This window comes from Vulpes lagopus, chromosome 9 (genome assembly GCF_018345385.1).
Source record: "Vulpes lagopus strain Blue_001 chromosome 9, ASM1834538v1, whole genome shotgun sequence".
In the NCBI taxonomy this organism is placed as follows: domain Eukaryota; kingdom Metazoa; phylum Chordata; class Mammalia; order Carnivora; family Canidae; genus Vulpes; species Vulpes lagopus.
The window spans coordinates 51,741,826-51,769,208 of record NC_054832.1 but is presented as its reverse complement, the minus strand read 5'-3'; the positions used below and the strand labels follow the sequence as shown (position 1 = coordinate 51,769,208).

The following is a 27,383-nucleotide window of genomic DNA, read 5'->3' as shown; positions in this document are numbered from 1 at the left end:
ACACCACACCCCTGCTCATGTGCTGTCTCAAAAAAAAAAAAATTCCCAGCTTAGGATGAACAGGTTATACCTCTCTAGGAATAAGTTCATACTCCATATATATCCTGAATAGTGATTACTGACTTGAACTGAATGGGTACAAAGTGCATGGAGGCTGCAGCATGGAGGGACATGCTCCCTAGGACAGACGTCCTGATAAGGTGTGCACAAGAGCCCATGTGTGCCTCCCTGGCCAGGCTGCTGTCCTCACTCTTGCTGCCTCTGCCACCCTTGTTGCTGGTTTTCTTCTCTCCTAGACAAGGCAGTTATCCGCCAAGAAAGTGGCATTAGAGCTTTCTCTCCAGGTGAAAACATTTGCTTTTTAATCTGTTATTTATTTATACATTCCAGAGATTAATGTCCCAGTGTGATACTTCTTTTTTTTTAACACATCTCTTCTCTTTTGAGTCAGTCAAGGGTAAGGAACATGACTTAGCTCTCCTGACATCGCTAGTTCCCATGTGGTGCCAGCTACATGGTGAAGGTGCAGTAAATCCTAAATTACAAAATCACTTTAGAGCAGCGGTGTGTCTTGTTCAGTTTGGTTGTACATTGATTGCTGAACCACACCTGAGGGGGACGCCACCTCCATCATAGTAAGGGACTTAGTTTTAATGATTCTCAACCAGGTAAAGGAGGTAGGAAGAAGGTTGGCATGCTGCTTATTTACCTTCCCTGAAAATCTTTGTTTGCTGCTGTTACATTTTCACGATTTGTGTTTGAGTACCCAAAAGTCTCTAGGCTTCATCAAATTGTTGACAAATAAAATAACATTAATACCAATATCCAAATGTTATCTTTACACTTGCTTGCAGAGAACCCCAGCCATTGCAGAGTGCCCCCCACCCCCACCCCGCTCTGAGTCCCAGGTGTCCCAGGGAGTCTTCATGGGTGTCCTGCTTTCCACTGGTATCTGATACCTACACCTTCTCCACAAGGCTTCCTGAATGGCCAGTGATAGTACCTCCATGGCCATAGCAGATGAGAATCCTCATACCAAAGCCAAGAGCACTGTTTGTGAAGTTCCCATATCCACTGACCCTTCAGGTACCAGAGAAGTGCTGGGTTCCATTTCGGTGGGGAGAAGGCTTCTTTCCCATTTCTGTGCAACATGCTGTCCCCGGGGCCCTGCAGCAGGCTGCTTGTGTCGCAGCCATACAGAGGGCTACAGGGACACAGCTCCCCTGGCCTCTGCCCGTGATCCTCTCTGTCCAGTCCAAGCAGCCCAGAGGATGTTTTCCTATGCCTTCCATCATCTTCTTCACCATTTCAGTACACCAAGAAGTAAACAAGCACTTCTCTCACTTCTACTGGAGTTCTAAGATCCCTTAATATATTAATTCAGGCAAATAAGCAGTGACAGGAGACAAGACCAAATGATCCAACTCTATGTCATCACCTGGACCAAGCTGTGGCATCCTGCCACACTTGGTTTTAACATAAAGGGAAGCCTGTTTATTCATAGGTTTGGCGTAGTGTTCCACTTGATTTGTAATTGTACGCTGTGAACCTGTTTCTATCTTGATTCCCTATGTTATGGCTATGAGGTGACCAATCCAGAAACATGGGTTCTGGTTCCAGTTCCACCTAAAACCATCATGATGGTATGGAAGTGTATGGGTCACCAGTTTGGACCTATTTCCCCATCTATACAATAAAGCAATCAGTCAACACAGTTCCTTTGGTGCTAATAAAACAGACTCTTCTCCTTTGTGTTGGCTTTTAGTGTGAAGGAAGTAGGTGTGTGTTCTCTGTAAAAATAGTTTGCTAATCTATTAGACTGTCCATTCATTGCTCTGGTTCTAAACCTGTGTACTATTCTTTCACATATAGCTGAAGTATACTAGTTTATTAAAAAATTAATATTTTATATTCTGACCCCTTTTACCCATTTCTCCCAGTAGATGAAGGGGGTTAAAAGGTAAAAAAGGAAAAAGGGAACTGCAAACTAACTGTAGTCCAATGAAGCTTCCTTGTTAACTAGAAGCTTGATCTAAGAATAAATTTTATTAATAATCAAGACAGAAAATCATTCCTTACATACCAGTTCCTATAAGATGGGAAAATGCTTCAAATGGTCCTCATACTGTTGATTTTAAATTGCTGCACACTATTGATTTTAGGCAATCGTCCTGGTGTGCAACTGAGAAACACTAAGAGGCTAACAAAATAAATGGTTGTGTTAGAAAATGCCCAGTGAAATCAGCATACAAGTTGATAACAAAACTTTTCGTTATAGAGTTCTATTCATATCAGTGGGTGATATAATAATTTATACATTAAATTAAAAATCCTGAGCATGTAGGACAAAATTCTTTCTAAATACAAATCATCATGTATTAACTATAATAAGTGAAATCTGAAATACAAATCCTTCTAAACAGCCTCCAATGCAGTTTGATTATAAACTCTGGGCATGAATTCTTGTGTTTTGTTTCTGATGTTTCTCTAGCACCTATCAGAAGTGTTTTTGCTGTTGTTTTTAAAGATTTATTTATTCGAGAGGGAGAGTACTCGTGGGCACACATGAGCATGATGGGGAGGGGCCGAAGGAGAGAGACTCTCAATCAGACTCGGTGCCAAGCCCAGAGCCCAACGTGGGGCTCAACCTCACCACCCATAAATCACAACCCCAAGATCACGACTGGAACAGAAACCAAGAATGGGATGCTCAACCAACTGTGTCACCCAGGTGCCCCCAAAAGATTTTTTTAATTAATATTAATTTCCCAGTATAGTGCAGGTCATGTTGAAGGAGTGACATAATATGCCTGATGAGAAACAAACCAACATGAAGTTGATTCCTTTCGGAATGTATTAGCCCTTAGGGGAACAGGATATATCACCTGGCTTCCCATAGCTCCCGACACCAAAGTACAATATAATACAGGCATATAAAACAGGGAGCTGTTAAAGTACAATATAATAACAGGCATATAAAACAGGAGTCAAAATTGTTGACGCTTGTGCACAGGCTCTCTCATATTAACAGTTGTAACATTTTACTTTGGAGTTTTATTTAAATGACCTCAGCATTTTGGATCACAGTTTGGGAGTGCTTAAGGGTTTGAGACTGGGTTTGTTGGTACCCTCTCATACGTCCGAGTACAGGTAACATTGTTCACGGCACTTTCCTAGGAGACAAATGAATGGATAAGATATTTCAGTGTTGTTGGTGAAACTGACTTTTAGAACAATGGAAACTAAGTACTATCCATACATATTCCTTAAAAATCTTAAAGAGATCTATGTAGACAAATGTAGATACCAACTATTCATTAGCTGACTTTGCCATATGTGTATGGCAAATCATATATATGGTAGATTTGGCTATATATATTTATGGTATATAATGCATATGTGTGTATGTGTGTGTGAAAAAAAAACAAAGCAAATAGTATAAAAATTGAAGTCCTTATTAAAACATTTTAAATGTCTACAGTGAAGCATTTTTGATAAAGTAAACTCAGTCTTGGAGAGGATAAATGACTCATCCAAAGGCATATAAGTGCTGAATGGCAGAGACGGAAGTGAACATTTTAGATTCTGAATCTATACTCTTCCTAATCAATTAAAAATATAGTTGTTTGTAGTTAATGTCACTATTAAGGAGCAGTAAAATCAAGTATCTTTAGTCTTCCACTTATTGCTTTATAAAGAAATGTACTCTTCATTATTGAAAGAAAAAATATCCCTACATTAAGAAATGAGGATGGGGGAGAGGTTTTTTTGGGGGGTTACTTCTACATAATTCTTACATATTCCCTTAGAACCATGTGATACTAAAATTGCCATTTTATTCATTTTGATGGAATTAGGGATTTAGGAAAAAATTGCCATTTTATTCATTTTGATGGAATTAGGGATTTAGGAAGAAGAATCATTGACATATTTCCCTCTACTGTGAGGAAGATGACCTGAGAAGTCATCTCATGGGGAGCAGAATGGACTCAAAAATGTATACTTTGAAATTAAGCCAACCTGGCTTTTAATCCCAGTGCCCACCATGTTTTATGAGCTGAATATCCTTAAATTAAGTCAGTGGCTGAATCTCAGTTTTCTCACCTGTTAAGTGGGCTAATTAGTCTTACCACACCACACAGGATTATGGTGAGGATTGGGTAAATAATATATGAAAATGAGCAGACACAGTAGTCATGGAAATTTAGCTTTTAATTGTGTCAACTCATCCATATACCAAGTAGACACCACTTAAGATTTGCATTAATTTAAATTTCCTTTTTATGTGTTTGTTTGGTATTGAGCTGGAAACAGTGAGAAATTAATCCTGGTATGGAGCAATGGATGAACAATAACTCACAATCTTTCTTGCACAAATGCATGCTTGTTTTAGCTTATGTACAAGTCAAAGAATTAGGCAATGGAACTTCTTTATTTTCTTTAGCTTTATAGTTCCTCAACCCATGCACATTTTATAATATTTATGATTATACATTTATCTGCCAATGTTTTCCCCCCATTCTTATAAAGCAAGAGAAAAAAATTACATTTGCTTCCATTATTTTAGAACAAGCTATCTGAATGATTTTATATTTAGGTGTTATAGCAGATGACCCAAATAATGACAAGTAGCTCACTCACCACCACCATTTTTCCATCCACCAACTTTCTCCTTATGGTGTTCTCTTTGCCATCCCAATCCTGAACTTGAATCAAAGAGTCATTATCTAAGGTTACCACACTCTGAAAAACAGACAAAACCGAATTCAGCTCAGATTGTCACATTTGGGCATTTTATCAAGCACCAAATTCTTGTCAGCTGTTGTGATACCCTCAGCTTTAGAATGGTGTTTACAGTTTCATTTATGTATTTTTTTTTTCATTTATATTTTAAGACTTGGTCAGCACTAAGTTTGTTGGCCGATTCTTCTGCAGGGGGAAAAGGTTTTTGTAAGAGTAAACATATAATGTTATCTTGAAAAATAAGTAAAACTCTCTTTTCCCTGAGAAATTAAGAGGGAGAGATTCCCTGTGCCCTCATTTCCTGTCCCCTCTCCACTGCACACACAGAAACTTCTCCAACCCCACCACAATGCTGAATATGTATACTAAGTTAGAAAGCAGTTCCCTTTGTCTGAAGCCACTGGGGCCTGTGGTTAACTTGGTACTGTGGCATAACCTCACCTATACGGGTTAATACAAGTTTTATTCATTGTAGCTTTATGCATAGAAAAGTGCTACAAACTAGAAGAGCAGAACTTTTGTTTTTGAGAGAAAAATCTAGAGAAATGATTTTCAAAATGTGTCTGTTGAGCATCTGCATCAGAAATATTAGAAACACAGTTTTAAGGTGCCTACCACAGACATTAGAGCCTGTGGGAATGGGACCTCCAAGTAGGCACTTTTCACAAGCTTCACAGATGTATATATAGATACATTGGTATCTATATTAGAATTTAAGGTCCTCAGATTTAGGTTTTAGCCCACAGTTTATCTAATACAGACTTTAGATGAATTTGCTCTAATTGTTTATTTACTTAGAATAATTTTGAATTAACATTCTTATGAAGTGTATCTAAAAGAGTGTTGAAGGCCTCACCTTGGTTTTATGGCCACCTGGTGTGGTTTCCTCAAACTCTTCTCCCAGTTTAAAGGAGATCTTATTATTTTTAAAGATGCTTTTGGTTTTTATAGTGATCCAATCTTCCTGAGTACTGATGGTCACAGTGGGTTTTGCCAGACAGGCAAGTTTCCTGCTGGCTCTTCCTATCCCTGGAAACCAGATAAAAGGACATCATAGTTTAATCTGCTGCTGGCTTTAGAAACTCATGTTAGCTGTATAATTCTTTATTATCTAGGAGGTTTGTGAGTTAAGCAGATTTAATGCTTCATGAATGCAAATATCTGAAGCTAGTATCACCATCATTATAAATTAAAATAGATTATATTTTACAGGAAAAAAAATAGTCCCTAGTTTGGGCTAGTGGTTGTCGTGTTTCTTTTAGTCCAGTAGTTATTGATTTTGTTGGTTCATGAATCTCCTTGAAAATTTGATTACATCAATGAACCATCTCCCTATTTTAAAATGCACTCATTTATACAGATGAAATAGTTTGGTATGATTATTCAATCTTTATCTCTTCACTTGCATTCTTATATGTACACATATATAGAGTTTGTTTTTTCCATTATGTTTATTTTATTGTGCTAAAATACATATAACATAGAGCGGCCTGGGTAGCACAGTCACTTAAGTGTGGGACTCTTGGTTTGGTCTCAGGTCATGATCTTAGGCCATGGGATCGAGCCCCGCACTGGGCTCTGTACTCAGTGTAGAGTTTGCTTGAGACTCTCTTCCTCTGCTCACCCTCACACACTCTCTTAAAATAAATAAATCTTTAAAAAAATAAAATACATATAATATAAAAGTTATCATTGTAACCATTTTAAAGTATTTAAGTGGTATTAAGTACATTCACAATATTAAACAACCATCAACACTATATATATATGAGATTTTTAAAAATATAAGTATTTTATTATAACAATTATTATTCAACTTTTTCAGATTTTCTGTGTCAATACATATAGATATAAATTTTTGTCATTGCTACCTAATAGTTTATAGGATGTGTATATTAATATTTATTTCATCTCTCTCCCTATTGATGGACATGTAGTTTGTTTCCACTTTTTCTTATTATAAATAATATTATTGTGAACATTCTTTTTTTTTATTGTGAACATTCTTATACACCTAGCTTTGTGCAGTACATGTAGGACTATTTTCTATAAAATACTATCACATATACAACAATACTTAAGTTAAATTTCTAAGAGAAGATAAATTAGAAAAACACTTCTAAAAAGGTTCATGAATTCATAATGTGAAACAGGATAACAAGTTGTGATATATTAGATAATAATTCCCAAAGATATTCACACCCTAATCCCTAGAACCTGTGAATGTCATTTTATATGCCAAAGGGGACTTGTAGATATGGTTAACTCAAGGATCCTAAAATAGGGAGCTAATCAGACATGTGGACCCTAAATGTAATCACAATTTCATGAAACAAAAAGGAAGGGGGATATTAGACTACAGAAGAGGAGAGGGCAATGTGACAATAGAAGCGGAGATTGGCACGTTGTGGCCAGACAACCAAGGAATGCCAGCAGCCACCTAAGCTGGGAAACAAAATCTATTCTGAAGATCCTCTAAAGATTTAGAGCAAATGCTTGCAAAAATGATTATTTATAAAAATATGACTTTTTGCTTGAAATTATTTATGGAAAGCATTTGCATTTAGTATATGATGCACATGTGTTTTGTCTATGCAATCTATGTAAATCCATGATATGTTACATGGGGGTGAGGGTTCTGTCAATTACAAACTAATTTTGCATAGATACGTACTGAACCAATGTTGATCGTTTCTATGTGATTATTTCTATGTTTCTACTGGAGGGAGGGACAGGTCCAAGATTAACCTGATATCATGCAGACCAAGTTTCTGTGCTATCATTTCTCTCATTTTTACTGGCTATGATATGCAGGTAAAAGTGGCTCACCCAGCTCTTTCATATATTCTTCAAAATTTTCACAAGAAATGGATTTCCATTTTCCCTGGAGCTGATCAACCATTCTGTCTAAATTTATCTTAAAGAAAAATAATATCATTAGGATGAGTATGTTGTTGCTTCCTGAAATAGTGTTAGAACTTGTTTTTAATACAATTCTTGTGAATAGAACAGAAAAGTCAAGGGGGGAAGTTAGGAACTCTAATCCTTGTCATTTTTCCTTAATAGTAAAGCAGGAAAGCTCTTTCAAATATAAGCTGGTCAAGATGAAAATGGAAACAATTTTTGGCAGGACCAGATATAATTTTTCCATCTCTAATTTAGGATCAAAACTAGGTTTATAAATTCTAGTTCCTTCCCTAAGAACAGCAACACACACATACACATAGCAACACATAAGAAGTGGAACTAGGCAGCTATGTTTATGCCATAGGACCCCTTTGTCTCTCTTTCTATGACCAGAGTGTTCTAGAATAAGCCAATTTGTCAGCTGTTTACAGATTTTATCATACTCTCGTTCTTGATAATTTGAACCAAAAATCAGAAAGATTTCATAGATGGTATTTGGCATTTGAACTAAAAAGTTAAATTTAGTGAGGGCTAGAACAATCATTTTAGCCATGTACATATGGAGCAAGAGAATGAAACATAGAAAAAAAGGAGAAAGTCTGTTCACACACATGCACACACACACACACACAGCCTTGTTATTCATGCTTTTCCAGATGTCAGCTCAATTTCTCATAAGCTTACAGAGTTGTCATTGCCATAAGAACACCAGATATCTTCTAGTAAACCCCCTCAATTTAGGCTAGGTTCTGTTGCTTCCAATCTTGACTGAAATACTCTGATGTCCACTGATATCTGTAAGGAATCAGAACAGTTGATAAGGAGTAAAAGAGGAAAGACACCAACTAGAGGATATTTCCAAAGTCAAGAGACAAGCACAGCCTTACACTGTAAACGCCATCAGCTCTGGGAGCATCATTGTTAACCCTAGGCAATGCTTGGTGTCCATATGCTAACACAGAGTTATTAAGAAAAACTGAAATCATAAAATTATTTTGACAGAGAAGAAAAGCCTTTTGTAACAATTCCTATTAAAATGTTAAATCTCCAATATCTATAAATATCTGTAAAAGCATTTACCCAAGCCAATGGTCTCACTGATAATTATTCAACTAACGTTTATGGAGCACCTAGTATTATATGCCTAATATGAGGCTAAGCAATTCTGCATAAACCATTGATTTAATGTCCCAACTATGGTTGAAAAAGATACCATAGCTTGTTTGTTCCTTTCTTGCGTTAGGAAGTTTACCATTATGATTTTTTTCTTACATTAATGTATATAAATTATAGTTATCCCCACTCAATCAAATAGCATGAGGCTGAAGCCAGGAAATGACTCACCACTGAAGGTACTAAAGATATTAAGATTAGGCACTGAAATTACTAAAATTCCTAGGATTTTTTTTTTTTTCAAGAAAATGTCAAATGTGTTGCCTCATGTGTTGGGTGCATACTGATCCTCCAACATGAGGAAATCAACCATTGGAAATCATCTCCTTGAAGTTGTCATATTGGAAGCACAGCATTGGTCTCTATTGCTGGCAGGTTACACTCAGAGAAGTGTCAGTAACATAGAAGTGTCAGAGAAGTGTCAGTAACATAGCCTGGCTAGGCTTGTCCTCTGTCTCTGCTCATGTGGTGTCTCTGTTCATGTGCTCATCACATCAATTCAAAGACCAGCCATGTCCACTTAGTTGCTCACTGCCTATTCAGTGATGGAGGCTTTCTGGTGTCCATTTATCAAAAATCTTCACACATTCCTCTTTGACAAACTTCTGTGTCTTCCATTTTTCAGTCCTTTTCCTTCCAGACCCCTGACCAGCCCATCAGAATATTCTTTCTACCCATGAGAATGTCTTCATTCTCACCTCAGACCACTGCTCCCTCCACACAAAATGAGTAAAGGTTGCCCCACTCTGGGCTTTGTCCATTGGGATGAGTTTTCAAGCCCCCTCCCACCCTGGGTGTGATTAAACTACTGCAACTGGCATCCACACACTAAGCTGACCTGCCCATGAAACATGTTCAAGCCCTTCTTACTCTTTCAGCTGGTTACACAAAGTCTAGGAATGGTCAGAGGGAGGTGTGCTGGTACACCCAGGGTGTGTGACATGAGGATCGGGGTTACCTGCTCCTGCAGCTACTTCACATCTCCGGGTCTTGCTTAGCTTTGATCCCAGATGCACAACCTGAATCTTATTTTGGAATGCTGGGCTTGACAGAACCCAGCTCACAATGGACAGTTCCAGACACATGGTTACTTGGTGTCTTATACTCTAGAATTCTGTCTCTACTACTTCCCAGTGACACACCAGGAACTCCTTTCAAAACCATATAAGTTTCTGTTGCAGGCAGCACCGTCTTGCTCTGAAACCCCAGAGGTCTGTGTTGTGGCACTTCCACTGTGGCTTCATCTATATGCCACACTCATATTTCCCCATCACTAATATCTCCAATGGCTTAGGATTTGCCAGGTCATGTGGCCCAAGAGGCAGGGCTGTGTGTATGGCAATTCTCACTTTCCAGGCCTCATTTGGAGCAAGGAGCTGTGCCTGTCACCCAATGTGTGGGCTGGAGCACATTCCTAGACATGGAATGTATTGCCACCATAAGCCAAAGGATCCTACCAGGATTTTTATTTCCTTCTCTCTTGTACAAAGACAAGATGTAGCAATTTTTCTTTTGGAAGAGATATCCTCACTTGCCCTTGACCCAGCTGGATCCCTAAATACTTTATAACAGTGGAAGTTCACTCACTTGCCACCAACTTAAACTCCCATACTCTGTAGTGCATATGTCTCACCGATGCCTCCAGTACACCAGCCATTCTTGTTCATCCCCCACCCCCATCAGTATGATGTGTGGGATATCCAGACAGCTCAGATCTCATCTGATCCTATTATAACAGCAGGAGGTAATGTAGGCCCCTAACAAACCTGTAAACGTACATGTTCTGCATAAATGCAGTTTCTATTCCTTTTTCTGATCTTTTCCGATGAGGATAGAAAGAACACCATAGTATGTGTACTTGAAGCCATATTAATTAGTCTGCTCCAGCAAAGATAACACATCTGGCACAACAGCTGTGATTGGAGTTATTATTTGAGTTTGCAGTAGCCTATAGTCATTTTCCAAGACTCATTTGGCTTCTGCAATGGTGAGACTGGTAAATTAAATGGAGCTATGATATGGGCCAACCCCCCCTCAACCCCCACATTCTTTTTATTTTCTTAAGATTTTATTTATTTATTCATGAGAGACACAGAGAGAGAGACAGACACAGGCAGAGACACAGGCAGAGGGAGAAGCAGGCTCCATGCAGGGAGCCCAATGTGGGACTCAATCCCGGGTCTCCAGGATCATGATGCCCTGGGATGAAGGCAGGCACTGAACTGCTGAGCCACCCAGGGATCCCCCAACCCCCACATTCTTAGGATCCTTTAGAGTAGCATTAATTTCTGCATTCCTCCCCATCATCACTGCCAAATACAGTGGATTTTGATGTACCATCTTAGCCAGGACTGGCAAAGGAATGGGGTATAGAGGGGGTTTGGGGGGTTAGAGGTGGAGTTTAGAAGCTTCCACCTCACCTTCCCCCTGCGATAGCTCCCATTTGGTTTGAATAAGAAGAATTGACCACTGGATGGAATCACAGACTTACTGGACCTTCTAAGAGTCAGACTTAGGCCAGGCTTCTGTTAGTTTCAGAGCCTGGCCCCTGTCTTCCAGTCTACCATGATGCTTTGAAATCCTGTGAATCAATGTTAATTCAGACACAGTACCCTCAAAATATTTGGATATTCCTCTTCCCACGGTGTGTATTTCCTCAAGCAAATATCATAGATCTCTTTTGAGAAAAATTGGGGAAATTAACACAGTATATTTTTGCCGTGGTATTTCAAAATTCTTCTTCCTGTGGACTTAGCCACTTCTTCAGACAATTGTTTCTGGGTCTGAAAACTGGCTGAGTTCTGGGATCTGGGCAATAGATCAAGACTTTTGTGATGACCACCCTTAATCTGCTGTTCATATATTTTGCCTTCTTTTGGTTGATGTATTAAGCAACACCCTCACTGGCTATTCATCTATTTTACCTTTAGGGATACAACATTCTCTTAATCCTCTCCACATCTCTCTCCATGTTGAGCCCACTTGGCTGCCCTGCAACTTTGCCTATTGGCATGATAATTATAACCTCCTGGCTTCAGGCAGTAAAGTGCTGCCACCTAGTCCCTGTTACTTCAGAGTCTCATTATAGCCATTGCTATCAATGAACCAGCTGATGTAGAGATAGGTGTAGATGATACATATAGATCGCTATTCTCTTTCTACAGAAAGATACTGTGGCTAGATTGAGTCATAACAGAACTACAGACCTCATAAGTTTCCTGCAGAAAAAGAGGAGAGCCCAACCACACAAGAGTTTCATATAGTGTTTTGGTATATTGGACTTGTGTTATTTCAACTAAGCAATCTGAAGTTTACTGGAACTCAATAAGGCATAGTGGGCTCTCTGTAGAGACTGGCATACTGGGAAAACCCAGGCTTTACTCATTTGCTATTAATTCAATAAGCTTTGAGTGCCTACTAAATAAAAGACCCCCATGCTAGGCTCTGGCATATAATAAGGAATGAAAGAGACTTCCAAAATATTCCTTACATTATGAAGGAGAATCTGAAATTGTGCTAGTTCCCCTAGTATTTCCGTATGGATTTATATCTGAATAATAGAAACATGGAGAATTAGTTGATATTTCAGACCAGAGGTCAGCAAACTATGATCTGTGTACCAATTGCAGCCAGCACCTGTAGATAAAGTAGTATTGGAACACAGCCACACTTACTCCTTTGGATATTATCTAAGGCTGTTTTCATGCTACAGTAGCAGAGTTGAGTAGTTCTGACAGATGCCACGTGGCTCACAAAGCCTAAAATATTTACTATCAGGCCCTTTGCAGAAAAATGTTTGTTGGCCCCCATTTTAGAGTCTTATGTTCGATTATTTAAAACTCAGGATCATAACCTAGTAGTAGTAGCCTACTACTCTGTTTGTAGACTTTCTTTGCTTGGGATAGAAAAGTGGCGGATAACATTTTTTCTCCTATAGCTTTTTCATCAAGAAAAGACATTTTTATAATTACATCATGGGTAAGGCCAACAGAAAATATAATTTAAGAACCTAAGCTCTGGCATTTCATATAATTTACATGACAGAGAGATGGCTATCAGTCAAATACAGATGAAATATTTTCAAAAATTGCTCTGAGTGCTGCAAGGCAGAAAGACACAGGAATTAAACTGACTAGGAAAGAAACAGTGTAAAAAAAGCTGTCCTGCAGTCTGCCTCGTCCTGAGTTTAACCTCTGGGATCTAATGGTCCTGCTAATGTCCAAAGCTTTCTTCAGAGGTAGCTCTGACTCTCCCACCGTTCGGGTTGCCTTAGTGATGTTAAGCTTTCAGGGTTTTCATGTAGCTCTAATGCACTTAGATTAAAACCATGCTAGGAGAAAAATATCTTTAATAACTTTTTAAAGGAAAATGTACTGGAAATAAGGAAAATCCACTACAAAACTTTAAGTGTGGTGATGAATAGAAAACAATGATAGGGCATTGCTTCTCATATTGGTTGGGCTTTGTAGGGTGTTAATGAGACTTGGGAAGAGTGCAGCCTTCCCGGGTCATCCTTCAGTGGGTGCTAGTTGAGGACAATGGGAAAAGGCTGGCAACCTGGCCATCTCTGAGACTCAGGATGTTTCTACATCACCCCCTACTGTTCACAGGAGCAGCTGCAGGTGAGCAGCAACCAGGAAGTTGGGACCAGATGGCTGGGTGAGAGGCATGCGGGTACCCAAGCAAGCAACAGTGTGGCATGTGCTCCATAGCAGTGTTCTTCACACACTTGCTTAATGTGTTAGTGGGAAGAATAGTGGGTTGAATTGTGTCCCCAAAAAAGATATGTCCAAGACCTAACCCCTGCTACTTGTGAATATGCCCTTGTTTGGTCTTTGCATACGTGATGAAATTAAGGATCTCAAAATGAGATTATTCTGGATTTAGGGAGTGCCCTAAATCCAATGACACATGAGAGAAGGTGAGAGAGATCTGAGAAACAGAGACAGGGGAAAAGGCCAAAAGAAGATTGACCCAAACAGAAACTGGAGGGCAGCCATAAGCCAAGGAATAAATGCCAGGTACTGCCAGCAGCCACCAAACGTTAAGAGAGAGGCATGCAATGGATTCCTCCGCAGAGCCTCCAGAAGGATTCCAACCTTTTATTACACACTTCTGGACTTCAAAACTATAAGATGATAATAAATAATAATAATAAATCATAAATTTCTGTCATTTGAAGCTACCAAGTTATGCTAATTTGTAATGGCAGCCCTATGAAACTACTAAAGGGAGAAACTAGGTTTAAAAATGTTAGATCACTCTGTTTCAAAGAAGGAGTTTATTTCATTATGTAAATTAGCATTTAAACTTATTAAGAATTGTCTTTATTTCACTGGATTTTTTTTCTTAGTTAAAAAATATCATCACATTTACCAAGGATAGAGGTAACTTTTATAGTTAATATAACAGTAAGTAATTATGATAATATAATAAAAGGCTAAGTAAGAATAGTATACTATTCTTATAGTATAAAAGCTAAGTAAATAATAGCATAATTACATAATAAAGTTATATAAATGAATTTTTTTCTGAAATTCATGTAAAGAAAACACTTTCCTTATTTCTCTAGTTTGTTATCCTTTCCTCTTGTCCTACAAGTTTTCCTTTCAAATATTCAGAATCATACATCTTTGGGGTGAATATTGAAAGATTTAAGATTTAGACAATAAAATAAATTATTTGATACTGATAAATAGTACTATGTTGCGCTTTATTCTGTTTCAGAATTTCAGCAGATTGCTAAATTCAGGCTGGTCCTGGGGTTGAGTGCTGTTTGCTTCTGAGCAATCATGTGATTCAGACCAATCAAAGTAAGTGGAAGACCTCCTGGAGGGATGAGTAAAACTGCAAGGTCAGGGCCAGGCAGGCGGAGAGCCTGTGATTCAGATCCTGCTGGGTTCCCAGGCTCTCCTGCCCTTCTCTTCCCACAGTTAGAGCTGTTTGAACCCCACCTGCTGCCTTAGCATTGTCCTGAGGCCGCCACAGTTACACATTCACCAGATTATTATAAAGTAGCATTAACTCCAGTGGTTCCCAAGCTTGACTTGCATTTGCAAAAATGCCAACTCGTGTGTGCATCCTAGATTTCTCAATCAGAATTGCCAAGGATGGATCAGACTTGGCAATATGAATTTTCAGAATGTCTCCTGGGTGATTCTTCTTCTAAGGCTCAGTAATGAAGGGCAAATGCTCTAGACCAGTGGTTCTCAAAGTGTGATTCCTGGACCAGCAACATCACCATTACTTGGGAACTGATTAGAAATGCAAATCCTTGCCCTCCTCCCCACCACCAAGGCTTGCTGAATCAGAAACTCTGAGAAAGGAGCCTAGTAACCTGTGTTTTAACAAACCTTTTGGGCGATTCAAGTTTGAGAACCACAACCCACACGTAGACTAAATTCAAAAGAATAGAGTATGGAACAGTAGGAATAGTCCTCTTAGAAACATAGTGGACATCAGCTTGACAAAGTAACCAAGTTTAAATCACATGTGTTAAGTCATACTGATGTCATGTGTCCCCTGATACGACACAGTGAGAAGGCACTTCATCTCTGTGGTTTTCTTCCTAAATACCTATAACCCAAATATAATCATGAGAAAGCATAAGACACGTGAAGACAAAATTGAGGGATATTCATCAGAACTGTAAGGTCTTGAATAACAAGGAAAAACTGTAAAACTGTCACAGATTGAAGGAAACTAGGAAGACATGAGGACTAGAAGAATGTGGGATGCTGACTCAGATCCTTGAACAGAAAAGGACATTAATTAGTAGAAAAGCTAGAGAAGTTTGAATTATCTACAGTTTAGTGAATAGTATCATATCAACTTTCATTTCTTAATTTTGGCAAATGTACACCATAATGTAAGATGTTAATATTAGGAGGAGTTGGAGGAATGGTTTATAGGAACTCTCCGTACTGTATTTGCAGCTTCTCTTATAAATCTAAAATTATTCAAAAAATGTTAAATGTAAAAATAAACACAAAAAAATAGGACCAAAAATATTGTCCACAGATCAGCAGCACCTGACTCACCGGAAAGCTTGTTAGTTACGCAGATTTTTAGAACCCACTCCAAATCTGCTGAATCAGAATCTGCATTTTTCAGAAGATCTTTAGATGAATTGTTTAATGTACCATGAAATTGAAAAAATCCTGCTCTTTACCACAAGCCTGGAATTCAGCATCAGCTCGACCTTGTCCAGGCCTGAAACAGGAACCAGTAGTAATCTATCTACTTCTTAAGACCCCAGGCTCAGTTTTCAACCTAATTCGGATGGCTATGCTTCTGTGCACCTCCTTAGAGCTCAGTCCTTACATAGTAACACCTTTAAAAAGCCTCAAATCCTATCTTGTGTTTGTGAGACATTCTCTCCCTTAAAAGACGGGAATCTTGCCTTTGATCCCTAACTCCATGCCTGGGTCTCTGCTACCTACCACAGCCTTTCCTCTTGCTGCAAGTCAACTTGCCTGGTATTTTAAGTGTTGCCTCCTAGGAGCCTCCTGTCCTGTCTTTCAATGCACCTCCCATGCTGTTATCACTATAAACTCAGATGTTGCAGTCTATTTGCCCGATTCAACCTGGAAATATCTACAGATAGGATAGCATGTGGTAAATTTGCTTCTTTATAAACAACTCAATAAAAAGGACAGGTTTTCCACAGACTCCAGTGTTTACCAAAAAAAAAAAAAAAAGTTCAGCAGGATTTGTGATCAGAGATAATAGTAAGAACCACTAGAGGCCTAGGAATAAAACTAGAAAGGAGAACAACTTCCTCTGTATCCAGGCTTTTTACTTTGGTATCATTGAAGTATCAGAAACAAGAACTAACTGATTCTATAAAGACAGCTGCTTTCAGGCTCCTGGCATGGAGTCTGCTTCTCCCTCCTCCTGTGTCTCTGCCTCTCTCTCTCTCTCTCTCTCTCTCTCTCTCTCTCTCTCTCTTTCTATGTCTATCATAAATAAATAAATCTTTAAAAATAAATAAATAAATAAATAAATAAATAAATAAAGACAGTTTCTTGATCGGGTATTAGTTATAAAATCCAGTTAGAATGATGAAAATGGATCATTCCCCAGACATACTGGCATTGACCTTCTCTTGAGAAAAAGGATGGAAGTGAATTGCTGAAAGTCAAAAGTCAGGAGAGAGCTACCTGGGTGACTTGCTTAGTGGAACATCTGACTCTTGATCTCAGCTCAGATTTTGATCCCAGTTCACACCCCATGTTGGACTCCATGCTGGGTATGGGGTCTACTTAAAAAAAGGGGGGGGCAGCCCCAGTGGCGCAGCGGTTTAGTGCGGCCTGCACCCCAGGGCGTGATCCTAGAGACCTAGGATCGAGTCCCACGTCAGGCTCCCTGTATGGGGCCTGCTTCTCCCTCTGCCTGTGTCTCTGCCTCTGCCTCTCTCTCTCTGTGTCTCTATGAATAAATAAAATAAAAAATCTTAAAAAAAATAAAAGATTTAAAAAAAAAAGGAGGGGGCAGGAGAAATTACTCCTTAAAAATACGACTGGCTCAGTCTTCCATAAGGGAGACCAGAGCTGCTTGCTTTTTTGTAGGGAAACACTGGGCACTCACCTTGAGTGCATCCTGGCAAGTGTTATCCTCAGTAAACATTGTCTGAATTAGACCATGGCACGTAGATCTTTCAGAGAAGGGTTGCACCAGCACCCAAATGATTTGTGAGCAGCTGAGAGAAGCCTGCAATGACCTGAAAGTTAGAACCAACCTGGTGAGTGAGTGTGGGGAGAAGCTTATGGGATTGTAGGCCTCACTGAGCCATAAGAGAGCTCTGGATGGGGCTGGGTACTCCCACACGTCTGCAGGTGGCAGGTAAGTTATGGATCACCCATAGGCAACTCTCTGATCAGGCTGACTGTGCCAAATTGCAGTAACGTGGAGGCGTGCATTTGAGCCAACACCCCATACTCTAAAGATGCACCTATTTCTAACCTTTTTGTGTCTTATTTCTCTTAATCTTCACTTTCAAAAAACTAATCTTGTTGCTGATTAAGTAAGAAGAGAAGATATTTTCCCACATTGTAATCAGGATAGACAGGAGATTACTATCTTTCCCAACATTGATGACTTAAAGAAGTTGCACAATGAGGGGAAGAGGGGAGCAGGGCTAACTGAGAGCACTGCCCCCTTGCTGCAGTGAAGGCCAAGTGTACCTTAATGTGGACAGGGTTGGCTTTACTATCAACTGTAGGAAAAAGGTCTACTATCAGGTGCTGGGTGGTTCAGTCAGTTAAGCGTCTGCCTTCGGTTCAAGTTGTGATCCCAGGGTCCTAGGATTGAGTCCTGATCAGGCTCCATGCTCAGGGAGCCTGCTTCTCTCTCTGTCTCTCTCTGTCTCTCTCTCTCATGAATAAATAAAATCCTTAAAAATATTTAAAATTTTTTGAAAGTCTACTATCAAAATAATCTATGGAACAATCTAATATCATCCCCAATTAAGATATTCAGCTTCACAATTTTGCCACTTTACAGTCTAAAAATTGCGATGAAATATTCAGTAATAAAAAAATTGTCATAGAAGGCAGAACATTTATATCTTTGGCTTTGCGATCTTAAGTGTGTATTATATTACTAGCTCGAGGGTAGGCAGTATGTGAGTAATTTATTCTTCTCATATTAACATCAACTGTGAAATCTAAACTGAGTGATGACATTCCAGGAACAATTGCATGTAATAATTCTTTAGCAGGTTTGGGCAATGCAGAGTAGCTATCATAAGGGGAAACGTCATCTCACGCTATTTTAATGATGATGATGGCTCCATGGAAAAGGAACTTAAGGGAGAATGAGTTTAGTGTCTGGGTTCTGGTTCAAGTCAAAGTGAAAATGAAAAGCAAATACTATTTTGAAATCAATTTAGAGGATTATTGATAACAGATGAGAAATCGTGTTTAGGGTTAGTCTAGAATCAAAATTCAACAATTTTGAAGAGCAATGAGATTTGCTCACTCATTTATCTGTGGGTAAACAAAATTATTTATACTTTGATCAAAAATATGAAACAATTGCATAAGAAATGCACCAAGTTAGTGGTGCAAGATGATAGAACCATGGGCAAATTTCATTTTTTCTTCCTACTTTTCAATAATTTCAATTTGTCTGGATTCACCCTATAATTAAAAGAATGAATTCCATTTAAAAGATAAACCACAAAAGGGCAAATACTATGTGATTCTACTCAGATGAAGTATCTAAAGGAGTCAAAATCATAGAAATAAATAGAAAGGCAGTTACCAAGGTTTGGGGGGGTGGTGTTTTGGTGTTAAGGGAGGTGGGCATAGAGTTTCAGTTTTGCAAGATGGAAAGTTCTGCAGAGCTGCTGTACAACAGTGTGAATCCCTGAAAACTACCGAGCTGTACACTTAAAAATGGTTAAGATGATAAATTTGTGGTGTGTCTAAATAACACAGTACAATATGTAAAATCACAATGAAAAGATAAAACTTTAAAATGTATTCATCAAGGACTTGTGAGACTGACAAGATACGGAAGTTAAAGTCAGAAATTAGTCTACAAAGTGCCCTTCTGATGCACATCATGCAAAATACATCGAAAGATGAATGGATAAAGAAGATGTGGTTTATGTATACAATGGAATATTCCTCAGCCATTAGAAATGACAAATACCCACCATTTGCTTCAACATGGATGGAACTGGAGGGTATTAAGCTGAGTAAAGTAAGTCAATCGGAGAAGGACAAACATTTTATGGTCTCATTCATTTGGGGAATATAAAAATAGTGAAAAGGAATAAAGGGGAAAGGAGAAAAAATGAGTGGGAAATAGCAGAAAGGGAGACAGAACATGAGAGACTCCTAACTCTGGGAAACGAACAAGGGGTAGTGGAAGGGGAGGTGGGAGGCGGGTGGGGGTGACTGGATGACGGACACTGAGGTGGGCACTTGATGGGATGAGCACTGGGTGTTATGCTATATGTTGGCAAACTGAACTTCAATAAATTTTTTTTTAATTTAAAAACAAACAAACAAACAAAAACAAAATACAGAGTATACAGGCGGGGAGGCAGCTTTATAAAGAAACAAGAGATATGAGTTCAACTTAAATAGCCAGTGTCCGTAGAATAACCAGTTTAAAGTATGCATTGGGAAGTTAGTTACACAAATCTGGAACACAGGGGAAAAGACTGGGATCAGGAAAAAAAAAAAAGAAGAAGAAAACTGAATGATCTGATGAGGAAGAGGTCATTCAAGACAAGAGTGTAGAATAAGAGGAACAGGTGCAGAGCTATGTGAAAAACTAACATATAAACACAAGCAGTGAGGCGACTAAGAAGGGGGCATTTTCTGAGGCTCCGAAGCTGTCATAACAAATTACCACAAACTGGGCGACTTATAACCATGGAAATGTCTTCTCTCACAGTTCTAGAGGCCAGAGTTGAAATCAAGGTGCAGCAAGACCATCCCCCCAAGATTCTAGCGGAAAATTCCTCCTTGCCTCTCTAAGCGTCTGGTGGCTCTAGGCATTCTGAGGCTGGTGCCCACATAGCCCCCATCTCTGCCTTTTCCCCTGTGTGCATGTCTTTTCAACTTCTATCTCTTATAAGGAAACTGGTCACTGAGTCTAGAGAGCTCACCTTGACCATCTATAGGATGATCTCATCTCAAAATCCTTAACTTCATCTGTAAATCCCTTTCCAAATAATATCTAATTCCCAGGCTCCAGAGATTAGGATGTGGACGTATCTTGTGGGAGGCCACCATTCAACCCACTCTAGAGAGAAGGTCTGAAAATTGTAAGAACTGTGGGGGAAAGGATCTCTCTATGAGTCAGGCTAAAAATAAAGAATAAAAGTAAAAATAAAGACCTGCTTAATTTTGTGTAACATGAAGTTCCCCAAATGCATTGGCACTTTCTTCTCCTAGTGTGAATACAAAGATGAATAAGATCCAATCCCAGCCTTCATGAAGGCCAGTGGGCTGGGGGTTGGCGGGGGGGGCACGGAGAAAAGCATATAATCAAAATAATTGCAATGTACTGTTTAGATGCTGCAACGGAAAAGTGTTCAAAGTATGGTAGGAGCCCAGTGAGAGGTAAAAGTAATTTTATGCAGGATCAAAGATCAGCTTACTCAGTGGAAACTGGCACACACACTCAAAAGTGGTGGGTGGAGGATTATTCTGGGAAGAGATTTCATGGGTGATGGTTTAGAGGCCAGGATGTGTTTATGGATTATCTGGGGAAGAGTGGAGAGTTGGGTAAACCCTGGAGGGTAAGGTCCAGGGCAAAAGCGAACAAGAGGTTATGTAGCAGCCAGAACTGTGGACAGAAAACCTTTAGCTTTCCCTTTGTGCCCCATTCTAAGCAAGGTCTGGACAATTAAAGGGAGGCCTTGGTGTGGGGAAAGAAAGAAGACTGCCAGTTACCATAGAGCTCACAGAGTCACTGGGGCCCCTTGGGTTGAGATTGATTCATTGGGAGCACAGGCTGCCCAAAGATGTCTGAAAGAACAGTTTGGCTCCAGGGGGAAGACTAGAAGCTGGGAGCAGCATCTGCAGGAAGGCTGGGGCAGTAAGTCAGAGAGGAAGTGGTGAAGGGTGGGCCTGGAGACCAACTACACAGTACAGGTGGGGGGCCTGGCAGACAGGTCCCCTCGGGGGGCTGGTGGGCTCGGGAGAAAGGATAAAGAGCACTACAAACGGAGAGGAAATGGAGGAATGGAGGGCACAGTCCCTCACCCAAGATTTCAAATCTTAACAGCTCTGAAACATCAACATTTAAGAAGTAAGTCTGGTCTAGCTCACCTGGTGGTAGGCCTGACCCAAATTAACGCGAGGCCATTTGTAACCCTTGTGTCTCTTCTTTAGAGTGAATAAACACGGGTTGCTAAAAAAAAAAAAAAACTCTATTTGATTAAGGGGTGTGATCCCCACCATATGGTATGCCTCATGTTACCTTCTCAGACCTAATAAAAAATAAATTTATAAAATAAATAAATAAATAAATAAATAAAATATTTTTTAAAATGTCTGAAACCAGATATTTTTTATTTCAAGGCCTAGCAGCTGTAGATAAGTGATTTCATACCTACAATGAGTCCAGTTCGAAAGCTGCATTTGAGGTATTCAAAAGGAAAAGTCCTGTCAAGAGCAAACTAGACATGAATGAATATAGATGTGGAGGGAAAAATTTTTTTTTTTTTTTTTGGGAAAAATTTTTTTAAAAATTAAACGTTTTCCAGCGAACTAGAATAAAATTTCAACATAGTGGGAATTTTCAATAAAATACCAAAATAATCAGGAAAAGAAGTTCTCCTCCCAGAAAAGAGCTCTTAGTTGACTTCAATATGTTGAAACAAATTCCACGGTGAGGCTAAAATTTTAAATCTCATATATGTACCTGCACCGTGTCCGGATTTTCCTGTATGATTTTTACTCCGAGCAGACTTCTACGAGAGAATGTCAGTAGGTAAGCTCTACGTTTTTCATTATCTGTGCTTTATGTTTCCGCTTCTTAGTTATTCTTGAATGGAATCAGCCTAACCTGGACAGCTGCCTGTCCTCACACGTCCTCCTGGCATCACTGAACACCCTCGGGTTTCTTTTGAAGCCAGGCCCTCGGCATACAACATTTTCCCTCAGGATATTTGACTTGTTCAAACACGTAAGAGTTATTTGCAAAAACTCACTTGTCCCCCTTACTTTTGTTTTCTGAGTAACGTGAAGGAAAAAAGGAGAAAAATAAGTCAGAATTTGCCATGCTCTCTAGCTAGAGAGAAGAACAGTGGAAGCTGAGAAAGTGCCAACAACTTAGCAGTAGAAACAGTCCCTTGCCAGCTAACAAATTCCTGACACTTGGATCAGGTTTAATTTCATCATGCGTGGAAAACCGTGGTTCCAGAGCACCTGTATGTATGCACAGGTACCATAGACAGCTGAAGGGACCTTTAGAAGTGTGGTTTTTCCCTCCCCCATTTAGTCTCAGCACTACACAATGGTCTGTGAGGTCTCTGGGATTCAATGAAAATCAAACGTGTAAGTAAGGTTTGGGACTAGATGAGTTCATTTGATCATATTCCAGTTTTTTAATTACTATGCACTCATTTTAATGAGAGAGAATGCACATAAATTAAAAGTGCTCTTCTTTTTTATTCAGCACGTATTGGCAGAAATAGTCTAAATAAATAATTGCAACATATCCTGTCATTAACATTTACTGTTTTATCTCTGTGCCAGAGTGCAGCAGTGGAATCCACCAAGCCAACAATTAAAATGAGACATCACTTTTTAGGCCTAGTTTAAATCACTCAATAATGTATCCATCATTTAATTCTCCATATGTCATTCATTCACTCAATACACATCTCACATACATTTTGTTGTGCCCACAGCATCCCTCTAGTGTCAGAAATAGGGTGAGAACACCAACTTTTGAAGGAAAGGGAGTTGATGTTTGATGAGCACCTACTATGTGCCAAATAATTCATTTTATCATCTAATTTATTCTCCAAAACTACCCCCATCAATATAGGTATTGCTAAACCAATTTTATAAATATGGGGAATGGGGTTAGAGAAATGGAAGAAGTTTCACAGGGCTCATAGAGCTCAAAAAGAGTGAAAATAAGATTCATCCCATCAAATATTTACTGACCACTTACCATACATCTGACACTGTCTTAGGATGCACCGTGATACAAAGCACTTGCACTGTAATTGTGGTCCTTAACCCTGGTGATTCAACCAGAATCACCTTGAGAGCTTCTAAAACATCTTGGCGCTAATGTTCATTCCTGGTAATTGTTAGAATTTCTGGAAGTGAAGCCTGAGGTTAGGGTTTTTTGTTTTGTTTTGTTTTGTTTTGAAGTTCAATCAAACGATTCTAAAGTACATCCAGGAGTGAATCTTTTCATTTATTAGATTATGCTATACACAAGGTTATTACCCTCAAAAAACTTACATGAATAGAAGTTAGAGATAAATGCATGATATGCTTGGAAAACAATTTTAAGGTCATGCAACAGGAAATTTGAAATTGTGTAGTATATATTTAAAGTATTGGAATTCACAAAAGGAAAATTTACTTTTGGAATTGGAACGGTGTTATGGGCTAAACTCTTGTTCCCCAAAAATTCATATGTTGCAACTCTAACCTGCGTTATCTCCCAATGTAACTATATGAGAAAACGTGTTGCACAAAGCAACACCAGGGGTGCACGCACACACCTTGAGGAGAGATCACTTAACAAACCAAGAAGGAGGCCTCAGGAGAAACCAACCCTGCTAACAGGGTTGATCTTGGACTCCCATCCTCCAGAACTATGAGAAAATGAATTTCTGCTGTTTAAATCACCCAGCCTGTGGAATTTTTTATGGAAGCCTTAGGAAACTAATACAGGTGGGTTCTTGAAAGCCTAATCTCACAAATGAAAAGATGAAAAGAATATAGGGAAACCACCTGAAGACAGGGCATACTTTTGATGAGGGTCATGATTCTCAAACTTTGATATGTACCAGAATCATCTACAGAATTTGGCAAAATCCAGATACTCAGGTCCTATGCTATTTCCACAAAGTTTGAGCCACTCAATTCTTTGCTTCTGATAATTCTGATACATCAGTTTGAGAATCATTAGACTAGAAAGTGGAGGAAGGACATCACTGGCAGGTGAGGAAGCAGCTGTTACGGGGGACAAAGAGAGGCTAGAATGAGTGTGATTCATATGGATGGGAGTGATGGTGTTAAGGAAATCTGCATTAGGACAGAAGGAGAGATGGTCTACCTTCTATCTCCTATCTAAATTAGGATAGAAGGCATGATGGTTTATTTTATGTGTCAACATGGCTGGGACATGGTGCCCAGATATTTGGCCAAACATTGTTCTGGATGTGTCTGAAGGTATTGTTTTGGATGAGACTGACATTTAAATTGGACTTTGAGTAAAGTAGGTAATGTTGGTGGCCTCATCCAACTGGTCGAAGGCCTAAATAAACAGTTTGAGCTGCCCAAACAAAATGGAGTTCTGCTGGCAGGTGGCCTTTGAGATGATAGATAGATGATAGATAGATAGAGAAACATATATTCACACACCCATACCTGCATCCTGTCAGTTTTCTCTGGAGAACCCTGACTAATACAAGAGTCAGATGATAGAATTCACTGAGCAAAGGCCTTGATAAGCAAGCTAAAGAGTTTGGTTGTTAACTGATTATGACTGTAGAAGCTTTCAGATAAACCAGGTGAGCCTTCAGACTATAGGGTTTGCTTTTGGCACTTACCAAAAGAACAAACACCAGTATAGAGTATGGATCAATCCATATCGTTCTTTTCTCTTTGTCACCACAGAAAGAGAAGCGGTTATCCAGAACCATGAAACTTGCTAGAACAGGATTATAAAGGTTGCCAAACTGAGTTTTCTTCATTGTTGTGACACCAATACGACACAGAGATAAAGTGGAAGAGGAGGTACAATTGAGTGATGAAAAATGCAGCTGTGGAATTGAAATCCTTGACGTAGGTGCCAAGCCCATGTTCTGCTGTCATCTGCTGAGATTTGCTGAGTCTGTTCTCTTTTGATGTAGTAACCGTGAAAAATATCCCAGAATAAAACAAATTGGGTTAGATTTCAAAAGATTCAAGTGAGGAACCACTAGGAATTATATCCTACAGTTCTAACTTGGTTTTCAAAGACTTCTGCTGACATACATCTTGTGTCCTTATTGCTGTTGGAAGGGTGGGAATAGATGCTGCATGTATTTGTTTTGAAAGTGCCGTTGAAGTCATCTATGCCTATCATACCTTTGCTGTAGCTATCTAGTTTTCTCAGTTCTAGACCAGTCTAGATCTTCTTCTTAATTTGTCTAAAATCTGTCAGTTCCCTCTCCAGTTTTTACACCAGTCTCTACTGAGATGCCACTTCATTCTTTCATATATTCTTTCATTCTGTCCAACATTGATTAAATAAATATGTATCAAGTACCTACCCTAAGCTCCACACTGTGACAGGTATTTCAAATACAGTGTTCAACAAGATAAAAGACACAATCTTATTCTCATTATAATCTTTTGATATCTGATAAAATTTTATCTTAAAGGCAAAAAAAAAAAAGGAGAAATGTTCCAAAGGATACTGACCCAGACATCTGATGGGACTACATTGGGTTAGCAAATGTGTTGGAGGTTTTCCTTGTGCATGCTTAATTTCTAGAAACTTCAGGGAGCAAAACTTTCATGAGTAGAGATTCCAATAGACAGAATATATTTCCAGGAAACATGCAATGTGAAGCAGTTTAAAGCTTTCCTCTTTCCTCCCTCTCTACTCTCTCCTCTCTCTCATTTAATAAGTATGTTTGAGTCTATACTATAAACAAGATTGGGTGAGGATAAGATGTGTGAAAACGGTGTTTGCACTCTGAGAGCTTACAGTATAGTAGGGAGTGAAGCAGAAATAAAATGTCATACAGATCAATGCAATCTCTGGCAATAAATGCAATGAATGAAAGGCACACAGAAACAGCAGGGGAACTTAGTCTAGAGACTCGGAGAAGGCACTAAACATAAGTACCTTTCTTCTTATTTACAGGAAACTAACAAGTACTATCCACGCAGTTGCTCCGTTCACTTAGTCTCAGTCAGTGTTGGGAATGATTCCTTTTTCTAAAATGCTATATAAAATATCTGTATGAAAGACCCCCAAAGAAGTACATTTTTATTTATGTGGCCACCACAACTCTATCATCTGATTGTGAGGATGGATATCTTCCCTTTAAGTAGTATAGAGTATCTGAGTTGAAAATGGATCCCCCATTGGGCAAAAATAGAGACAACTAAGACATTCTTGATTATCATAACATTAAATACCCCTTTCTGGGTGAAGAATTCCAAGCTATTGCTATTTATCCATTTTACACATTTATCATATGGGCTACAGAAATGGTTCTTATTAGAATCACCTAGGTGCCTCAAATACTGCTGCCTGAGTCCCACCCCCCAGATATTCATATTGATTTGATATAACTGGGTTTTCAAAACCTCTCCAATGGACTCTACTGTGAAGCTATGATTAAGAACCACCAGGCAAACATGATCTCTATCCACAAATGACTGTATTCCTAAAGTGGCCTTAACTCTCTGATGTTAGGAAAGGTCTTGCCTGTATTCTCAAAGTTTTACACTCTCCAAGTATTTTACTCAAAGAAGAGAATTGCCAGCATCCTCAGAATTCAAGACTTCTTTGTCAATAAGTGTTAGTGATTGTAGTTGCTTAAAACACTTCAGAGACTAAGAACTTGTTTTAGGAAAGGCCTTGAGGCAGAGTATATTTAGGATACACTGCAAAATACTGTGTTTGGGTTTGAAATTTATGTAAAGACTGACCTTCTGATAGAAAGTCTATTGGGGATGTATATTGAAGCTTCTTTTCCCCAGGCACTTAGAGCAAAATAAAAATTTCCAATCATAGTGAACTATAAATTTTGGACTAAAATGCTGAGAATTTACCAGAGAGGAGGTGAAGTTGTGTGAGGTAAATAGGTAATGGGAATTAAGGAACGCACTTGTAGTGTTGAGCAC

General features: G+C 39.0%; 1 protein-coding gene across 1 annotated transcript; it reads right to left on the bottom strand.

The window, feature by feature from the left end:
- Positions 1 to 3,098: 3,098 nt before the first annotated feature.
- Positions 3,099 to 7,645, bottom strand: FABP12 (fatty acid binding protein 12). The gene is made up of 4 exons (XM_041768597.1): positions 7,573 to 7,645; positions 5,600 to 5,772; positions 4,642 to 4,743; positions 3,099 to 3,173 (listed from the first exon to the last, which is right to left on the bottom strand). Exons 1-4 carry the CDS (start codon positions 7,643 to 7,645, stop codon positions 3,099 to 3,101), a joined length of 423 nt encoding a protein of 140 aa, XP_041624531.1.
- Positions 7,646 to 27,383: the final 19,738 nt, after the last annotated feature.

Excerpts from the sequence above, each read along its gene's own strand:
- FABP12 (XM_041768597.1), bottom strand. The coding sequence starts at position 7,645 with ATGGTTGATCAGCTCCAGGGAAAATGGAAATCCATTTCTTGTGAAAAT. Across the intron at positions 5,773-7,572 it reads AGAATATATGAAAGAGCTGG|GGATAGGAAGAGCCAGCAGG; the intron begins GTGAGCCACTTT and ends TCTGGTTTCCAG. Across the intron at positions 4,744-5,599 it reads CAGGTGGCCATAAAACCAAG|AGTGTGGTAACCTTAGATAA; the intron begins GTGAGGCCTTCA and ends TCTGTTTTTCAG.